This window comes from Euphorbia lathyris, chromosome 7 (genome assembly GCF_963576675.1).
Source record: "Euphorbia lathyris chromosome 7, ddEupLath1.1, whole genome shotgun sequence".
In the NCBI taxonomy this organism is placed as follows: Eukaryota; Viridiplantae; Streptophyta; class Magnoliopsida; order Malpighiales; family Euphorbiaceae; genus Euphorbia; species Euphorbia lathyris.
This window is the reverse complement of record NC_088916.1, coordinates 26,245,099-26,260,208: the sequence shown is the minus strand read 5'-3', so window position 1 is coordinate 26,260,208 and position 15,110 is coordinate 26,245,099. Positions and strand designations below refer to the sequence as shown.

The following is a 15,110-nucleotide window of genomic DNA, read 5'->3' as shown; positions in this document are numbered from 1 at the left end:
AAATAGAATAATAAAACTTGATTAAAAAACACAATTGTATCATTTATTTTAATTAATGAATTAAACTAAAATTTTAAAATTATATATTTAAAGATGAATTGGGTCAAAAATTAGTATTTATCTATAAGAGGAGGTAAAGTTTATTAGAAAATAGTAGTAAAGTAATAAACCATCTTTTAATTTAATAATTTCTATAAATCAAAGACCATTACATCCTAATTTTTTTTTAGAAACATACCCAAAAATAATAAATCTCGCCATAAGTAATTAAAACATTACAATTCAGAAGTATATCTGCATCTTCAATATTATAGATTGTGATAGAGCAATAATCGACCATGTTTGAAATTGTTTTTGATACAACAACGAAAAAAACACTTCATCCAAAATTAGCTTCATAATATTTTTCAACATAAATGACTTTATTATTTTTGATTGAGTCAGATCTATATGATGATAAACAAAACTCTCGTGTGTTTTTTCATATTGTTGGCATTAAGGGGGTGTTTGGTAGCTGCTTTTCGACCTCCTGTTTGTCTTTTCACTTTGAAAATGAGAGTTTAAGGTGTTTGGTTAGACACCTCCTGTTTGCCTTTTGTAGTCGAAAAGTAGCTTTTTATAAAAGCAGGGACTCCCTACTTTTTGGAACAGCAGTCTTTTCAAACAGCAAACCGTAACAGGAAACAGGAAACAACAAACAGCAACAGCAAACAGCAGATAAAACAAACGGACCCTAAGTTAATTCACCTATATTAACAGCAATTTTTTTGAATTTATGTTATTAGTAGTAGTATTTGCTAATCACAAGTGGGTTACAGTTAATATAATTAATCAAATACTACATTGCTTAAATAAAGGCATTAATAAATCCTAGATTTTTGAAATGAAAGCTGTCATTGATGCATGCAGATATTCCTAGACAGGATTCAAATCATCTAATTAAATATTTTTATTAGTAATTATTTTAATACAATAAAAAAATAATAAAAAAATAAAGCATAACAGCAAACCATAAATAGAGAAAAGGCCAATATAAATATTTTATTTTAGCAAAAAAATATTACCTATAAACCTTGACGTATTTAGACGTTAGAATTGAAAAAAGAAAAATAAGAAAACAGTAGACTATGTGTGGAGCCCACTTTTAAAACTTTCTCGCCATTTTTTTGTGCCTTCTTCCTTCTTCTAAATTCTTCTCTGTTTGGCTTGGAAAATTCTTTACTTGATGAACAGCGGAAATTGAAGTTTTTTTGGTTCGGAAAAGTTTTGAAATTTGAACGGGTTTAGCAATGTTGGTTTGCCTTTTCTCAAACAAAGATTGATGGTTGGAATAGCTCTATCACGCACCATATCTTTCTTGCTTTGGGATTGCTTTTACAGTAAGTCATATATTCCTTACTTTCCTTAATTAATTCTTTTCAGATTTTGTTATCCGCGCTTTGTCTTCTTCATTTGACTTGCTTTAGATAACTTCTCAAGGAAATTTCGTCTATGTCATCTCTACAACTTGTCACCACGAGTTTATCTTGTTTCCATTTTAGGTTTCCAAAGATTGTTTTAGTTGCGCCATTCTATTCTATCGGATTGCTTCAGGAGTTCTTGAGTTCTTCTTCTATCTTGCTTTGGGTTTCAATTTCAACTTCTCCGATTTTCTTTTGTATTTCACTTGTTGATTTCTTCAAGTTTTGGGTATTTATTTTTTCTCTGATCTTTTTTAATTTCTTTGATTTTCTGTCGCGGTTTTGTTAATCCAGAGTTCGGATCTTGATTTTTACTACTTGCGTATTCAAATTACTACTAAAGACTGATCAGGGCTCTGGGCTAAAAAATGGCTTCTAGTGTTTTAGAGAACTATAATCCAGTGCTTTCTGTTTGGCATGATCTTGGTAGATAGCTATCTCCTCTGTCCCTTTGTGCATCGAATTGTCATTTTATTATTGCTTTTTACATCATAGAGGTGGGGAGGGTTTGGTGGGAGAATCTAACCAAATAAGCTTGGAATTATGTCATTTAGAAAGTTACTGCTTATTGCAGAACTACTTATCAATAATGAACACCATGGATAGTATTTTATTTGATGTTGTATCTATTTATGTCGTGGTGATTATGATCTTTTCTATTTTTTTGCACCTTTTTTGGGCAGTGGTTATGTTTTGAGAAGTGTTTTCTCAGATAGTTAAATTTGGTAGGGTTTTGAATTTAATTTCTTACGGCGAACTTTTTGTTTATGTAGAAAGCACTTGCTGATTGTAACTATTTTATTTTTGGATGCATGTTACATGTAAGCTGGTTTCGAAACAGCCACAGATTATATTATGCGACTCTTAAAAATCCTTTCTGGTGATTTATTCTTATACTTCTGGGTTCTAATTTTCTATAAGCTAATGAAATTCTGAACTTCTGAATCCTACTAATTGACATGATAGCTTTAGAAATTCTTCTTATATTCGAAGATTAAATGGGAAAGCATCATTCCTTCATCTGTTTATTTCTGAATTTTCTTGAGAGTTCACATGGTTATGTAACGTTAACCTTTTTGTTTGAACCAAACAGATGAATGGGGTTCTATTCTATATCATTCAAATATACTAGTGGCTTTATCATATTTTAATTTGGATGTGTAGCATGTGTCATTATTGTGGTACCCACCTGCCAAAATCTGAAGATGAAACAAGGAAACATCAGAACGGAAATCATCTAAACGTAAATGGTGTAGGGCAAAGCTGGTCCTGTAGGTTTTGTCAAGAGAAGCAACAACAGTATACAATGCCTAATGGTGTTGCTCCTAATTTACCAATTGCCAGTCCATCAACTTTGTTATCCAGCAGTGACAGATCTGTCTCTAGCAGCAGTAAAATTCTGCATCTTACTCTCATGTTTTATTGATATAATTCGTATAGTGACTTAAATTGTGTATCTAAAGTTATGATTTTTATTTTCTGCGAATTCAGGTGATATTTCAGTGGATGTGAACGCATATGATCGGTATGTGTTACACCATTGCTGATAAATAATGAGATTTTGAGATGCTAATTTGATAGATATCCTCTGTTGGTTTTCTTAGGGGGAGTCAAGATGAAGGTACAGTGGACGGAGCAAGAGAGGATGCCACTTGTGCACTGAATGGACAACTGCATAAGGCAAGTTCGGAAGCTTGTGCAAATGGAGCAAATAATTTGTTTAAAGTAACAGAGAACAACTTGAGTGAAGGCCAGCATAGTGATGTTGCGAGACAAATAGAAATTATGGACGCTTTTGATGGGAAGGAAACAAGAGATAAATCCTCACAAGATTCTGCTGAATCCTTAAATGACAGAAATGAGTTATCTTGCTTAAGTCATGATGAGATGGATTCCCAATTCTGGGAGCCTCCTGAATCAGAGGACCCAGAAGATGATTTAGAGGGCAGTGTGGCTTTTGATGACGAGGACGATGATTATGGTGATGGCACAGAATGGGGCAAGCCGAGTTCATTGAGTTGCTCCAGAGATGAAGGTAGAGGGAGTTACAGATTCAATGAAGAAAAGCGAAAAGCAATGGAGGAGGTTGCACATGGGAAATTTAAGTTCATAGTGAGTCAACTTCTTAAAACTGCAGATGTTTTTTCTATGGGGAAAGATTGTGAAAGTTGGGTGGATATAGTCAGTTCTTTATCATGGGATGCTGCTTCATTTTTGAAGCCAACTGATGGGAAAGGAATGGATCTGGATGGCTATGTAAAAGTGAAATGCATTGCATCAGGTTCTCGCCATGACAGGTGATGTCTCTTGCTACATTCAAAGCATCGATTTTATTTTTCCATAGAACATGCATGAGCTGAGTTGATTGAGGAAAAAATCCTTATTCATTAAATTTATTTATCTTTATTGTTTAGTGCTGCATCTGTTTATGGTAATATATTCTCTCTTTCTTTAAAATAATATCCACTAGTTACTTAATGTGTCCTCACTAAAGGTATGAATATTTGCTTACATAACATATGTTTAACTACAAAGCAAGGTAAATTTCATCTATGATCTGATTAATGTTTTAAAATTTATAAGTAGATAAGAGTATCATGCCTTTTTCTTTTACCTTTCTCAAACTTCTCAAAATTTGTAATTTGATTTATATTTTCTACAGTGAAGTAGTCAAGGGCTTAGTCTTCAAAAAGCGTGCTGCTCACAAGCACATGCCAACTAGCTACAACAACCCAAGGTTGTTGCTGATCCGAGGAGTTCTTGGTCAGTCTTCTAGTGGGTTCTCTTCATTCAAATCCATGGAGCTGGTGAGTCGATCTGAATTTTTTAGTTTTGTGTATTATGTAGAAAAATGCCACTTATACTTTTTAACTGAAAACAGGAAAAGGACAATCAAAAGCTTCTGATCGACTTAATAGAAATGTGCCACCCAAATGTTGTTTTAGTAGAAAAATCTGTTTCTCGTGATGTTCAAGAGTCTATTCTTGCAAAAGGAATGACACTGGTGTATGATATGAAACTTCATCGCCTAGAAAGAGTTGCTCAGTGTACTGGTTCTCCAATTTTATCTTCTGATTCTTTGGCGGGTCAGAAGTTAAAGCAATGTGATTCCTTTCACATTGAAAAATTTGTAGAGGAACATGCTGGCCTGGGTGAAGGAGGAAAGAAGCCAACTAAGACTTTGATGTTCATTGAGGGCTGTCCTACACGTTTGGGTTGCACGGTCAGTAGTATGGACTCTGCAGATATTTATTTCTTGTTTTTTCTGTAATTCTAGATGGAAATGCTAATTGGTATTCACATGCTTTGCTTACACGTGCCTTCATATTGATGGAAATATACTATACCATAAGATACCAGTTAAGCACATGCATGCCTCTGAGAAAATTTTCATGGTCAAATTAGAATATTGTCCCATATTAGCTGCGGAATGTGAATACTGTATATTTTATTCTAATATATCAACTTCTGGGTATGGCATGCATAGCCCCCTTAGTTAGTGGATGAATATGATCCCAAGACATGCTAACTCGAGAGGAGAATATAATAACAAAAGCTATGTTTGGCACAATTGCTTCCTTTGTCCAGGAAAAAGGAATTTCTCCTTATTAATTTATTTTTTAAAATCTTTTATAGGCCATGTTATTGCTATGGAAACATCTTTAAACAAAAGATTGGCTCATAGGAGAACATAATGAAGAAAAACAATATTGGCTTGATGTGACTCATTGATGTGCTTCATATTTGTATTTACACAATGAATGTTCTACAATCTAAAAAATCCATATTTGTTTGTGCTAGTTTTTGTCTTTTACTGCACCAGCTTAACTTTCTGTAACATTATTCTTGCAGATTTTGCTGAAAGGAAGTCATAGTGATGAATTGAAGAGGATTAAGTATGTGGTACAGATTGCAGTTATCATGGCATATCATTTGATTCTTGAGACTTCATTTTTGGTTGATTGGAGAACAATGTTCTCGACTGTCTTGTCACCTGGTACAGTTATGTCACCAAGAGATCTCCCCTCTTCAGAGTTAGCAACTGCTGATTCTAGTATTCCTTATATCGAGAATTCAATTGCTGAAACTGGGCAACCTGATCTTGACATTACCATTTCTAATGGATCTTCTGAAGAAGGTTCTGGTAATTTAAACATTGGATTGGAAAGCAATTCCATCTCTTCTGTGCCATACAACCCTGTCATTTTTTCTGGGTTCTCATCTCTTTCAGCTTCGCTTAGGAAAGTTATAGGGGAGAATTTCCCCATTGCTTCCTCTATTCCGTACCAGTCCCTGTCTAATTACTTTGGGCTCAATGAAAAAGATATTCATGATAAAATTACTAATGAGGTCCCAGTTTTGAAAACTTTGGAAGCTCTAGAGGAATGTGGTATAAAATCTAATCTTGATGAAGAGAAGTCACTTGAAGAGCCTCTATCTTTGATACCTCACTCTGAACCAATTGAGAAAGAAAACATTGATGACAAAGATGATCAAGTGGAGAGCAAGGAAAATGTTGTTGACAATAAAGAAGATCAAGCTAAGAGTAAGGATGATGTCGATTCAGCATTGGATTCTCAGAGTATTTTGGTCCTGATGTCCAGCCGGAATGCTTTAAGAGGGACTATGTGTGAGCAAAGTCATTTTTCTCATATCATGTTCTACAGGAATTTCGATGTTCCCCTTGGAAAATTCCTTCGAGACAATTTGCTAAATCAGGTTTTCTTTTTCTATTCCTTAGGGCATAGTATATTAATTTAGTTACTTGGAACCTGCTCTATAGGATCTTCTTAGGTATATCGTTAATGACTCAGTAGGGTGCAACTGCTTCTTCCTTTCTTTTTTTGCATCCTTTGAAGTATCCATTTGTTGAAACTGTGCATTTTTGCAGAGGCGCCGTTGCACTGCATGTGATGAATTGCCAGAAGCTCACTTTTACTATTATGCGCATCATGATAAACAGCTTACAATACGAGTTAAGCAGCATAAAAAGCATTTGCCAGGAGAGACAGAAGGAAAACTTTGGATGTGGAGTTGCTGTGGTAAATGCACACATGAGAATGGAGTCCGAAAATGTACAAAAAGAGTCTTAATTTCTAATGCTGCACGTAGATTGTCATTTGGAAAATTCTTGGAACTAAGCTTTTCTCAGCACCCGACATTTGGTAGATTATCAAGCTGTGGCCATTCTTTGGGGAGGGACTTCATCTACTTCTTTGGGTATGAATTATAATTCTACTTTTTCTTAGTAGAATGTAATATACGCGCTTATTCTTTTGTCTGAGTTCGGGTAAAAATATATATGACTATATATTCAAGAATTGGTACTTTAATGTCTTAAAAGAGAATAAGTCCGATAAACAAAATATATACATAATATAGAAATGCACACTAACAATATTGTCAGCATCGATTTATCAAACTGCAATTGCTCTAGTATAGTTCATAGACCAACATGGACACTCAAATAAAAGGTTGAATTTTGACTTTCACCTATAAAACTTCAATAAAGAAAAAGAAAGGGCTGGCCTAAAGTATTGAAGCATACGCATTTTTAGGAACAGTATGAATGCAAAAATATAAAACAAAGTATACCTGCCCATATCTACTGATTGAACCCCTTAGCCTCTTAATTTTTATTTTGGGTTTCGCATTTATAGTGTTTGATGTTCAATATTGACTTTTCATATCCTCTTATTTTAAGTTCAATAAAAATAAAAAAGTCAACTTCGTGAAAATTGTAGGGCCTCAATTGGGGTTGTTAATCATTTGATGGCTTTCAACATTTACATAGGTGTCTTTTATCTTTTGCCACTCATGTTGCATAGGCAAACATTCTTCTCATGAGATGACGGTTTGGGTATTACTGGAATTGGATATATTAGTATTTAGTAATCTTCTATCAAATGCTCATGTTACTATTTCGTGTCGTGTCCATATCCATGGCACTAATCCATCTTACAGATTGGGCCGAATGGTAACAATGTTCAAGTACTCTCTGGTTACAACTTACACTGTGTCCCTGCCACCTCTGAAGATGGAGTTTAGCCATTCAATTAAATATGATGGACTGAAGCGAGAATTTGAAGATGTACGTGCGTATTCTGATTATATATGCTTTCAAAATTGCTTATAAAGCTTAGTTGTTTGTTTGGCTAGTGATGCAAGATATTTCACTTCTCCATTTAAGAGATTATTAAGTTATTGAAGAGAAATCGATAATTTCTTTCATCCTGTCAAAAGGTCTATTCAAGAGGGAAATTTCTCTTCAGTGGGATTGCAGACGCTTTGAAGAAGTTAAGATGTAAATTTGAGGGATCTACTTTGAATCTTAATGGGTCACTGAAAACATTTTCTGATATTGAAGACATGTTGAAGCTGGAGAATTCTGAGTTTGAGGTTAGTTCATTCCACTATGTGTTTGCTTCATTTACTTCTGTTAGGTTTTGAAGCATACTTTAGTATTGAGATATGTGCTTTTTTAGAGGGCTGAACTGCCTGAAAGTCTCTATATTTCCTTTCTGGTGATTGGCGGAACGCATTTATCTGACATCAAATAATGTGACAATTTGTGCAAATTGTTTTGCTGCTGTGTACTTTTTCTTTTTCTTTTAAACCACTATATTAATGAGAACCTCATTTCCCTTTATTTTCGTTGCTAATATAGTTTTCGTGGTTTGTTTGTTTGTCTACATATTTTGGGGGAAATTTAGGCAAGCATTAACAATGTTATCTACAAGAATGGAAATGCAGACAAGCCTGTTTACATGTTTCTTAGCCTGAACCGATTATTGTGGGAGCTTCTTCTTGAATCATGCATTTGGGAGCGGAGGCTAAATTCACTTCTCTTGCCTGATAATACTTTGTTGGTTGGTGCTGGTGCTACCGGTAAACCAGTTCACAAGGAAATGAAGATGGAGATTAGTGGCACGACTGATGGCAGGAATATAGGTGCGGAAATTGTTTCAGGGAACAGTAGCGGCAATTCCAAAAGCAATGCAGGTAATCATGTTGAAGGAAATGAATTGCTGGTAGAAGAGATCCCAGTTAATCATACTGTGCAAGAGCCTCTAGTAAAAGATAATCTGGATAAGGCATCTTCTTTTGGTGAATATATTGAGAGGTTAAACTCGGACTCTTCGAGTCAGAGCAGATCATCCAGTCCTCAGTTAAATGCTAAACCTGATGTGTCCGTCGATCATCATTCTGGTGATTGTGCTTCGCCTGAGAATTTAGACGTTGAAAGGACCATTTCCATTTCTCTTGATACTGGAAATGGTGATCTTATTGTTGATTCAGATACATCTAGGAAGGATACGTATCTGCGTTCACTAGGATACAGCTTAGAAAACTCAAATGGATGGTTCTGGATGCCATTTTCAGAAATCCGTCAGATATACATTGAAGATCTTGATAGAGGTTTCATGCCAAAGTTTCAGTCAACCAGTAGCTTTTTACAGGAACATGTACCTGCAGCTTATCAACTAATCACTGAAGAAGGTCAGAGGCTGCATATCCATCTTGGAACCGATAATTATATTATTAGAGACCGAGATGGTGAACTCTCTACTACAATTGCTTGCGCTTTGGCAGTTCTGAAGGATATACCTGTTGCATTAGAGGTTTTTGATGAAGATGGTCGGAAAGAGGGTGGGATGTCTACTAAATCAACTGAAAATTCGCATCTTCACACTCGAATTCCCTCTAGGGTTTCACATTGGTCTTCATTTGGTTCTTCCGATTCAGATTCATTCTATTCTATGTTAAGCAATTCTCCAGAAGAATCTCGCTTCTCCAGCTTTGATGGCTTGAATCTGCTAGAATCTCTGGTTCCTCCTGAGAATCTTAGCCCTGAAGTCTCTCTGGGGGTCTCGAAATCATTTGGAAAGGGTAAATATTCAGTAATTTGCTTATATGCAAAGCAATTTCGTGATCTGCGAAGTCGGTCCTGCCCATCTGAGGAGGATTACATTGCTTCTTTAAGTCGATGTATGAATTGGGATGCTAAAGGTGGTAAGAGCAAATCCGTATTCGCTAAAACACTTGATGAGAGGTTCATTATAAAGGAAATCAAGAAGACTGAATTCGAGTCGTTTGTTAAGTTTGCTCCTCATTATTTCAAGTACATGAATGAGTCTTTTGAGTTGGGGAACCAAACTTGTTTGGCTAAAGTTCTTGGGATTTATCAGGTATGTTATACCGAGTTAAATTTTGAAAATTGCTGCTTTGTTCTTCTAACAAATTCTAATTGTTTCAACATGATTATATGAAATTATAGGTAATAACTAGACAGGCAAAAAATGGCAAAGAAACGAGGCATGATTTGATGGTCATGGAGAATCTTTCCTACGGTCGAATGATTACTCGTCAATATGACCTTAAAGGTGCTCTGCATGCTCGGTACTGTTCGGCTACTGATGGTTCAGAAGATGTTCTATTAGATCAAAACTTCGTCAATGATATGAATTCATCTCCACTCTATGTCAGTAATAAATCAAAGCGTATACTGGAACGTGCTGTGTGGAATGACACGACATTCCTCAATGTGAGTATGATCTTAATTCTGTATATTGATGAAGCTGGTCTGACATAACAGAAACCCCTTTGTGATGAACCTTCTTTAAATAACATTTTCTGAATAATTGAGATTGTTGAGCACTCTGGTTTTCTAAGCAATAGTTGTATTCTTCTTTTCACTTCCTCTCTGCTGGTGGTCCGTTTTGCTTGATAGATTTCTTGTTTTTCTTTGCAGTCGATCAATGTCATGGACTATTCTTTACTTGTCGGGGTTGATACCAAACGCCGGGAACTTGTATGTGGGATAATTGATTACCTGAGGCAGTACACCTGGGACAAGCAACTGGAAACATGGGTAAAGTCTTCCCTTGTTGTTCCGAAGAATGTGTTGCCGACTGTCATATCTCCAAAAGAGTACAAGAAGAGGTTCAGAAAATTCATGGCAGCACATTTCTTGAGTGTCCCAGATGATTGGTGCTCTCGGAAGCAGAGACCTTTTGAGCCCTGTAAACTCAGTGGTATCAGAGAGAATGATTCTGCTGAATTGAACTCCAAAAGCAATCAAGGTTGTCTTTAGTGATTTTTTTTTTCTTTTATTATTCAATATGGTTTCAAGTGATCATATTAATTAGCATGCCAATTCTTAATACTGTAAATAGGCATGGCCCCATTATTGAGCAATTTTTAGCAAATTTATGGGGATAGTTTTGTACGTATGGTGGTATGAATGCTGTGAATTTGTAAAGTCCGTTGAGAAAATGTAGAGCGCCGTCAACTGGCAATTTTAGATTCATGAATATATATGAAGCAGTTATTCAGCTACTGAAGACAACAAAAGTATTTTAGTTGAAATCAGAATTTTCATTCACCAAGATCAGTTATCAATTATGAAAACGAATATCCTCTGCTAAAACATTGATAATTAGTGGAATAGTAATGCGGCATATTGCCTCATCATTATGGAAACCTATTCATGGTCTTGAGCCGACCTACGTTACTCGGACTGAGTTAGACTAAGCTAAGAAACTGATTCCCAAACTTGGAGCTAGACTAAGCTAAGAAAACTGATTCCCAAACCTAACTAAACCCGCCCAATAATTATATTTTTCTATTAAAAATTTAAAATATACATATATTTCAGTAATTGACCCGTGGATAAACATAAGATCTGGTATAAAAAGATATACCAGTAATGGAGAAACTATCACTGCCATTAGATCTTAAGAGTTTTATGTTTAAAACATAATCAAAGAGCAAGCATAAATTGACAAATAATAAAAAACTTCTATTTTTTCTACTATTCAAGGTAAAGACTAAAGACCTTGATAGAAAAATTTCAGGTATATACATATAATGTATATAATATAGGGTGGGCCGGATCAGGCTCGATTCGAGCTTTTGAAATAAATTTCAAATCTAACACATTTAATGTACAGGCTCGAACAGACATGAGCCAGACTAGGCCAATTCTTAAAGGTGTGTCCAAGCCCAATCCATAAAAGGCGGGCTTGGACAGCCTAGCGGACTGATGATTAACAACCACACATTGGCCTTTTGGTTCTGAGAGAACAAAAATATGAATGAAACCGGAAGCTGTAAACTGTCCTTCTAAAGCAAAGTTGTATCACTATTACAGTGGGGAGCAAAGTGAATAAAGATGTGCATTAAATCAAGTACAGTGGCATCTCAAAGGAATTGATACACCTCTTGGTTTCCTATTCTCTCTAACAATGGCTTCCTTAATCATCGGCAATTTTTGTTGGACCTTTTTCCATATGTGATTCACTGCACCATCTGGAGGAACAGGTCCAATCCCACCATGATGGCCATTATCATACTCGAAGATTGGCTGAACTTGTGCCATTTTTCGACGCAATTCATGCCTCTGCATTGCAGGAATGCTTTTAAGATGATTGACGAGCCAACTTGGTTTTAAGGCATCATTAACTGCCACAAAAACTGAGAATTCAGAGTAATCCAACATCCCCTCAAATGGGAGTTCGATCGTGTCGCTGACTATAACAGGTATACAGAGACTTTGAATGGCATCAAAAAGTCTGCAAGAAGTTGGGGTGTCTCCGGCAGGATGCAAACAGAACTCTGATGTTCTCATCCCTCTTATTGATTGCTCTCGTCCCGTGGCATTGGGGAACCCTTCTTCCATGATAACCCCAGGTTCATTAACCAACAAATCCCACAGTTTTTCTCGAACCATACCTCCCTGTCGAAAAGAAACATATATTGTCTCTCAGTAGCACATTGATAGTCACTGCTCATTGTGCACAAGAGACTAAATCATAGAAACAGAAGATTTGCAAACATTATATGAATACCAATATCCTGCTGACTGATGTTAGGGTTTCAGATCAACATTAATAATAAATGGCAGCAGCAATTAAATTAGACAATACATTATTCCCTTAAAAGTGCCCTTTCGATTTTGACTACGGATCCATCAATAGGTGGATCAGGAGGGGATTCCAAAGAAGCCCTAGGTTCAACACTCAACACCACCTCTGCCGATTTCATAAAATAAAAAGTGCCTTTTGACTAATCTACTGCTTAGCATATGGAGCTCCCACTTTAAAGAGGGTAGGATTCAAGATTAATTTCCAATTACCGAGAAAAAGTCTGTAAGTTAGATAAAATGATATTCTGAGTGAGGTGGCCTCGTTTATAGATCTACCAAGTGGCAGAAGGAAAAAAGAATTGTTATGCATTCAGAAAAGTGGAAGTTGCAAAATATAATAACCAGAAACTTACAACTACAAACATGCAAAACCCGATTTTTCAATGACCAATATAAATGCCGAACTTCAGAAGGAGACTCTATATCATATTGGATGCTCGAGAAGAAACAAAATCACTGAAAAAATTTAAGAGGTTTCAGGAATTAGATACTGACCCGTTGCCTATGTTTGGCACCTTTAAAGTAAAGAAGAGTATGTCGTTTCTTGTTCTCGGCCAAGTGCAACGTAGGAAGTAGATGCGTATAAGGAACAATCACATCTTTGAGCAATGAAACTTGGGTGTGATGTATTGTATCTGATGAACTTCCATTTGATGATCTTGAGTCAAGCCTATACCACCCACCAAAATCTACCACCAGGAGAATAGCTGGTGCTATCTCAGCTCTGACATGCCACATTGCGACTGGGTCTGCCAAAGAATGCTTCAAGTTTTAACACAACCTGACAATCCAGAGCACTGAATCATAAGCAGCTAAACTACAGGGAGCAATTTAATTTCTAGCTCCGTAAGAGAAATAAACAAATCTTCAACTGTTTGCAAATGGAATATAACAAACATAGTTATTAAAGGTGCAAGGCGCACTAAGGCGCAAGGGGGGTCCTGGAGCCTTGACACAAGGCGCAACTAAAGGCGCGCGCCCGAGTGACTCGAGGCGCACCAAAAAAAAAAATCATAAATTCATAATACTAGTCACAAATAGTCAAATACCAACAATAAAACCATAAAATGCATGAGTTAAGTTCTAGTTAACTACTAAGGCATAATGTCTGCTGCAATATGTGTAAAAACTTTCGATCTTTGTTTGTTTCTGTTTTTCTTTTATTTTATGAACTTAAAAAACCCTAAAACACCCTCAAAACCCTAAAATACCCTCAACCCTAAAATACCCTAAGGTAGCCAAGGCGCGCGCCTGACTGACCAAGGCGCTAAGGCTGGAGCCTTAGCCGAGGCGCGCCTTTAATAACTATGATAACAAACATGTTGGGTGTGGAGGAAAAAGGTCAAAAATGTCATCAAGTAATTTGTAGTTTGATATTTTCAAATGCCTTTCTATCCAGATTGAAATGGAGCAGACATTCTTCCTACTTGATCCCAAAAACGAACCTTGATAATCAACTTCATTGTGAAGCATAGAAGAAATTCCCTAAGTAGTTGTGACACCATATAGTTCATATTCAAGCAGCTCGAAATGAATAAAAAACGATTCAACATTATACACAAAACTAAGCACCAAAACGAATTGAATTCAGAATAGAAAGCGTAACCATTAGCAGATCATACACCCGCAAGCATCAGAACTATTAACATCTAACAATCATAGCTACAATTAGTTGAAATAGAACAAAGCTTAGCAGATCAACTTAAACCAATAGAAAAAGTATCTCAAACTCACTAAGCAATAGAGATCCAATTGAATAAACATAAAATGCACAGCTGAAATTCAAATCAACGAGCAAAATGGAAAACGCAAATTACCTGTAAGAACAAAGACATGATCCTTTCCACCAGATCGCTTCCACGCCTCAGAACTCTTGACAAATTCAATCACCTCTTTCTGCCTTTTGTAGTCCTCATTGCCATCCTTTTTCCTAAAAGTAGCCTTCCCTCTCGCAAGCTCCATCTCCGCACTCAATGTGGCGAAAAATGGTACAAAAACAACATCCGCCTGATTAACATCAAAAACCCTTTTAGCAAAAGAGTGAGTTCTCAAATTCTCCGGAGTCATCAGGTCCCCAGTGATCCAGTACTCCGCACTGTATTGCTTAATCAATGGATTCTCAGGATAGGAAAGGAAATCGGAGCTTGTGCGCTCACGAGAAGCTCCATTCCGGGGATGATCAGGGTCGGAGCTGATGCGGGAATCGGGCAGGGAGGAGGACCAGTAGAGATCTAAAAGGCCGTAGTTGAGGGATCTAGGGAGGTCTGCTAAGTAGACTTTGAGGGGGTTTTGGGTGGCGCGAAGGGTAATATGAGCAATAGAGAGAGATGGGTTTGGGTTAGAGAAGAGAAAGAAAAGAGAGAGGGATAGAACAGAAACGACAAGGAAAGAGAGAAAGAGAGAAGGTATAGAGCATGGAAAAATGGATGCTTTTACGGAGGTGAAGGTGGCGGTGGCGGAAGCGCCGGTGCTCTTTGGAGCCATGGCTTGCGGTTTGCTTGGGATTCAGCTTCTGTTTACATAACTGGTTTTCATTTGGCAAAAAGCATCCTTCAGCTCCTAATCTTCGGATAAGTTACAAATCTTGTCTATTTTCACATTTATTTATTTCTAGCCCACGAAATTGTGTAAATTTGTATATATTTAACTGAAAAATTAAAAGCCATCAATTGAATCTTCCAAATAAATTTTGTTGATAAATTAAAAATGTTTCAGTGTATTTT

General features: G+C 36.4%; 2 protein-coding genes across 6 annotated transcripts; one reads left to right on the top strand and one right to left on the bottom strand.

Moving 5' to 3' along the window:
- The first annotated feature begins 1,176 nt into the window (after window positions 1-1,176).
- LOC136200791 (putative 1-phosphatidylinositol-3-phosphate 5-kinase FAB1D) lies at window positions 1,177-10,768 on the top strand. 5 transcript variants are annotated; one of them, XM_065991243.1, is made up of 14 exons: window positions 1,177-1,379; window positions 1,542-1,689; window positions 2,554-2,851; window positions 2,952-2,985; window positions 3,065-3,757; window positions 4,123-4,267; window positions 4,342-4,683; window positions 5,313-6,179; window positions 6,352-6,680; window positions 7,425-7,551; window positions 7,704-7,859; window positions 8,174-9,649; window positions 9,739-10,005; window positions 10,213-10,768. In XM_065991243.1, exons 3-14 carry the CDS (start codon window positions 2,617-2,619, stop codon window positions 10,552-10,554), a joined length of 5,013 nt encoding a protein of 1,670 aa, XP_065847315.1. In that variant the 5' UTR covers window positions 1,177-1,379; window positions 1,542-1,689; window positions 2,554-2,616; the 3' UTR covers window positions 10,555-10,768. The 5 variants fall into 5 exon arrangements, with proteins under 5 accessions (XP_065847315.1, XP_065847318.1, XP_065847314.1 ...); XM_065991246.1 differs by lacking the exon at window positions 1,542-1,689 and having other exon boundaries at window positions 1,179-1,379; window positions 2,625-2,851; XM_065991242.1 differs by lacking the exon at window positions 1,177-1,379 and having other exon boundaries at window positions 1,440-1,689.
- A 786-nt stretch (window positions 10,769-11,554) lies between these two features.
- Window positions 11,555-14,961, bottom strand: LOC136200958 (probable arabinosyltransferase ARAD1). Its single transcript, XM_065991463.1, has 3 exons — window positions 14,205-14,961; window positions 12,883-13,136; window positions 11,555-12,198 (listed from the first exon to the last, which is right to left on the bottom strand). The coding sequence occupies exons 1-3, from the start codon at window positions 14,869-14,871 to the stop codon at window positions 11,647-11,649; spliced, it is 1,473 nt and encodes a 490-aa protein (XP_065847535.1). The 5' UTR covers window positions 14,872-14,961; the 3' UTR covers window positions 11,555-11,646.
- Between the last annotated feature and the right edge of the window lie 149 nt (window positions 14,962-15,110).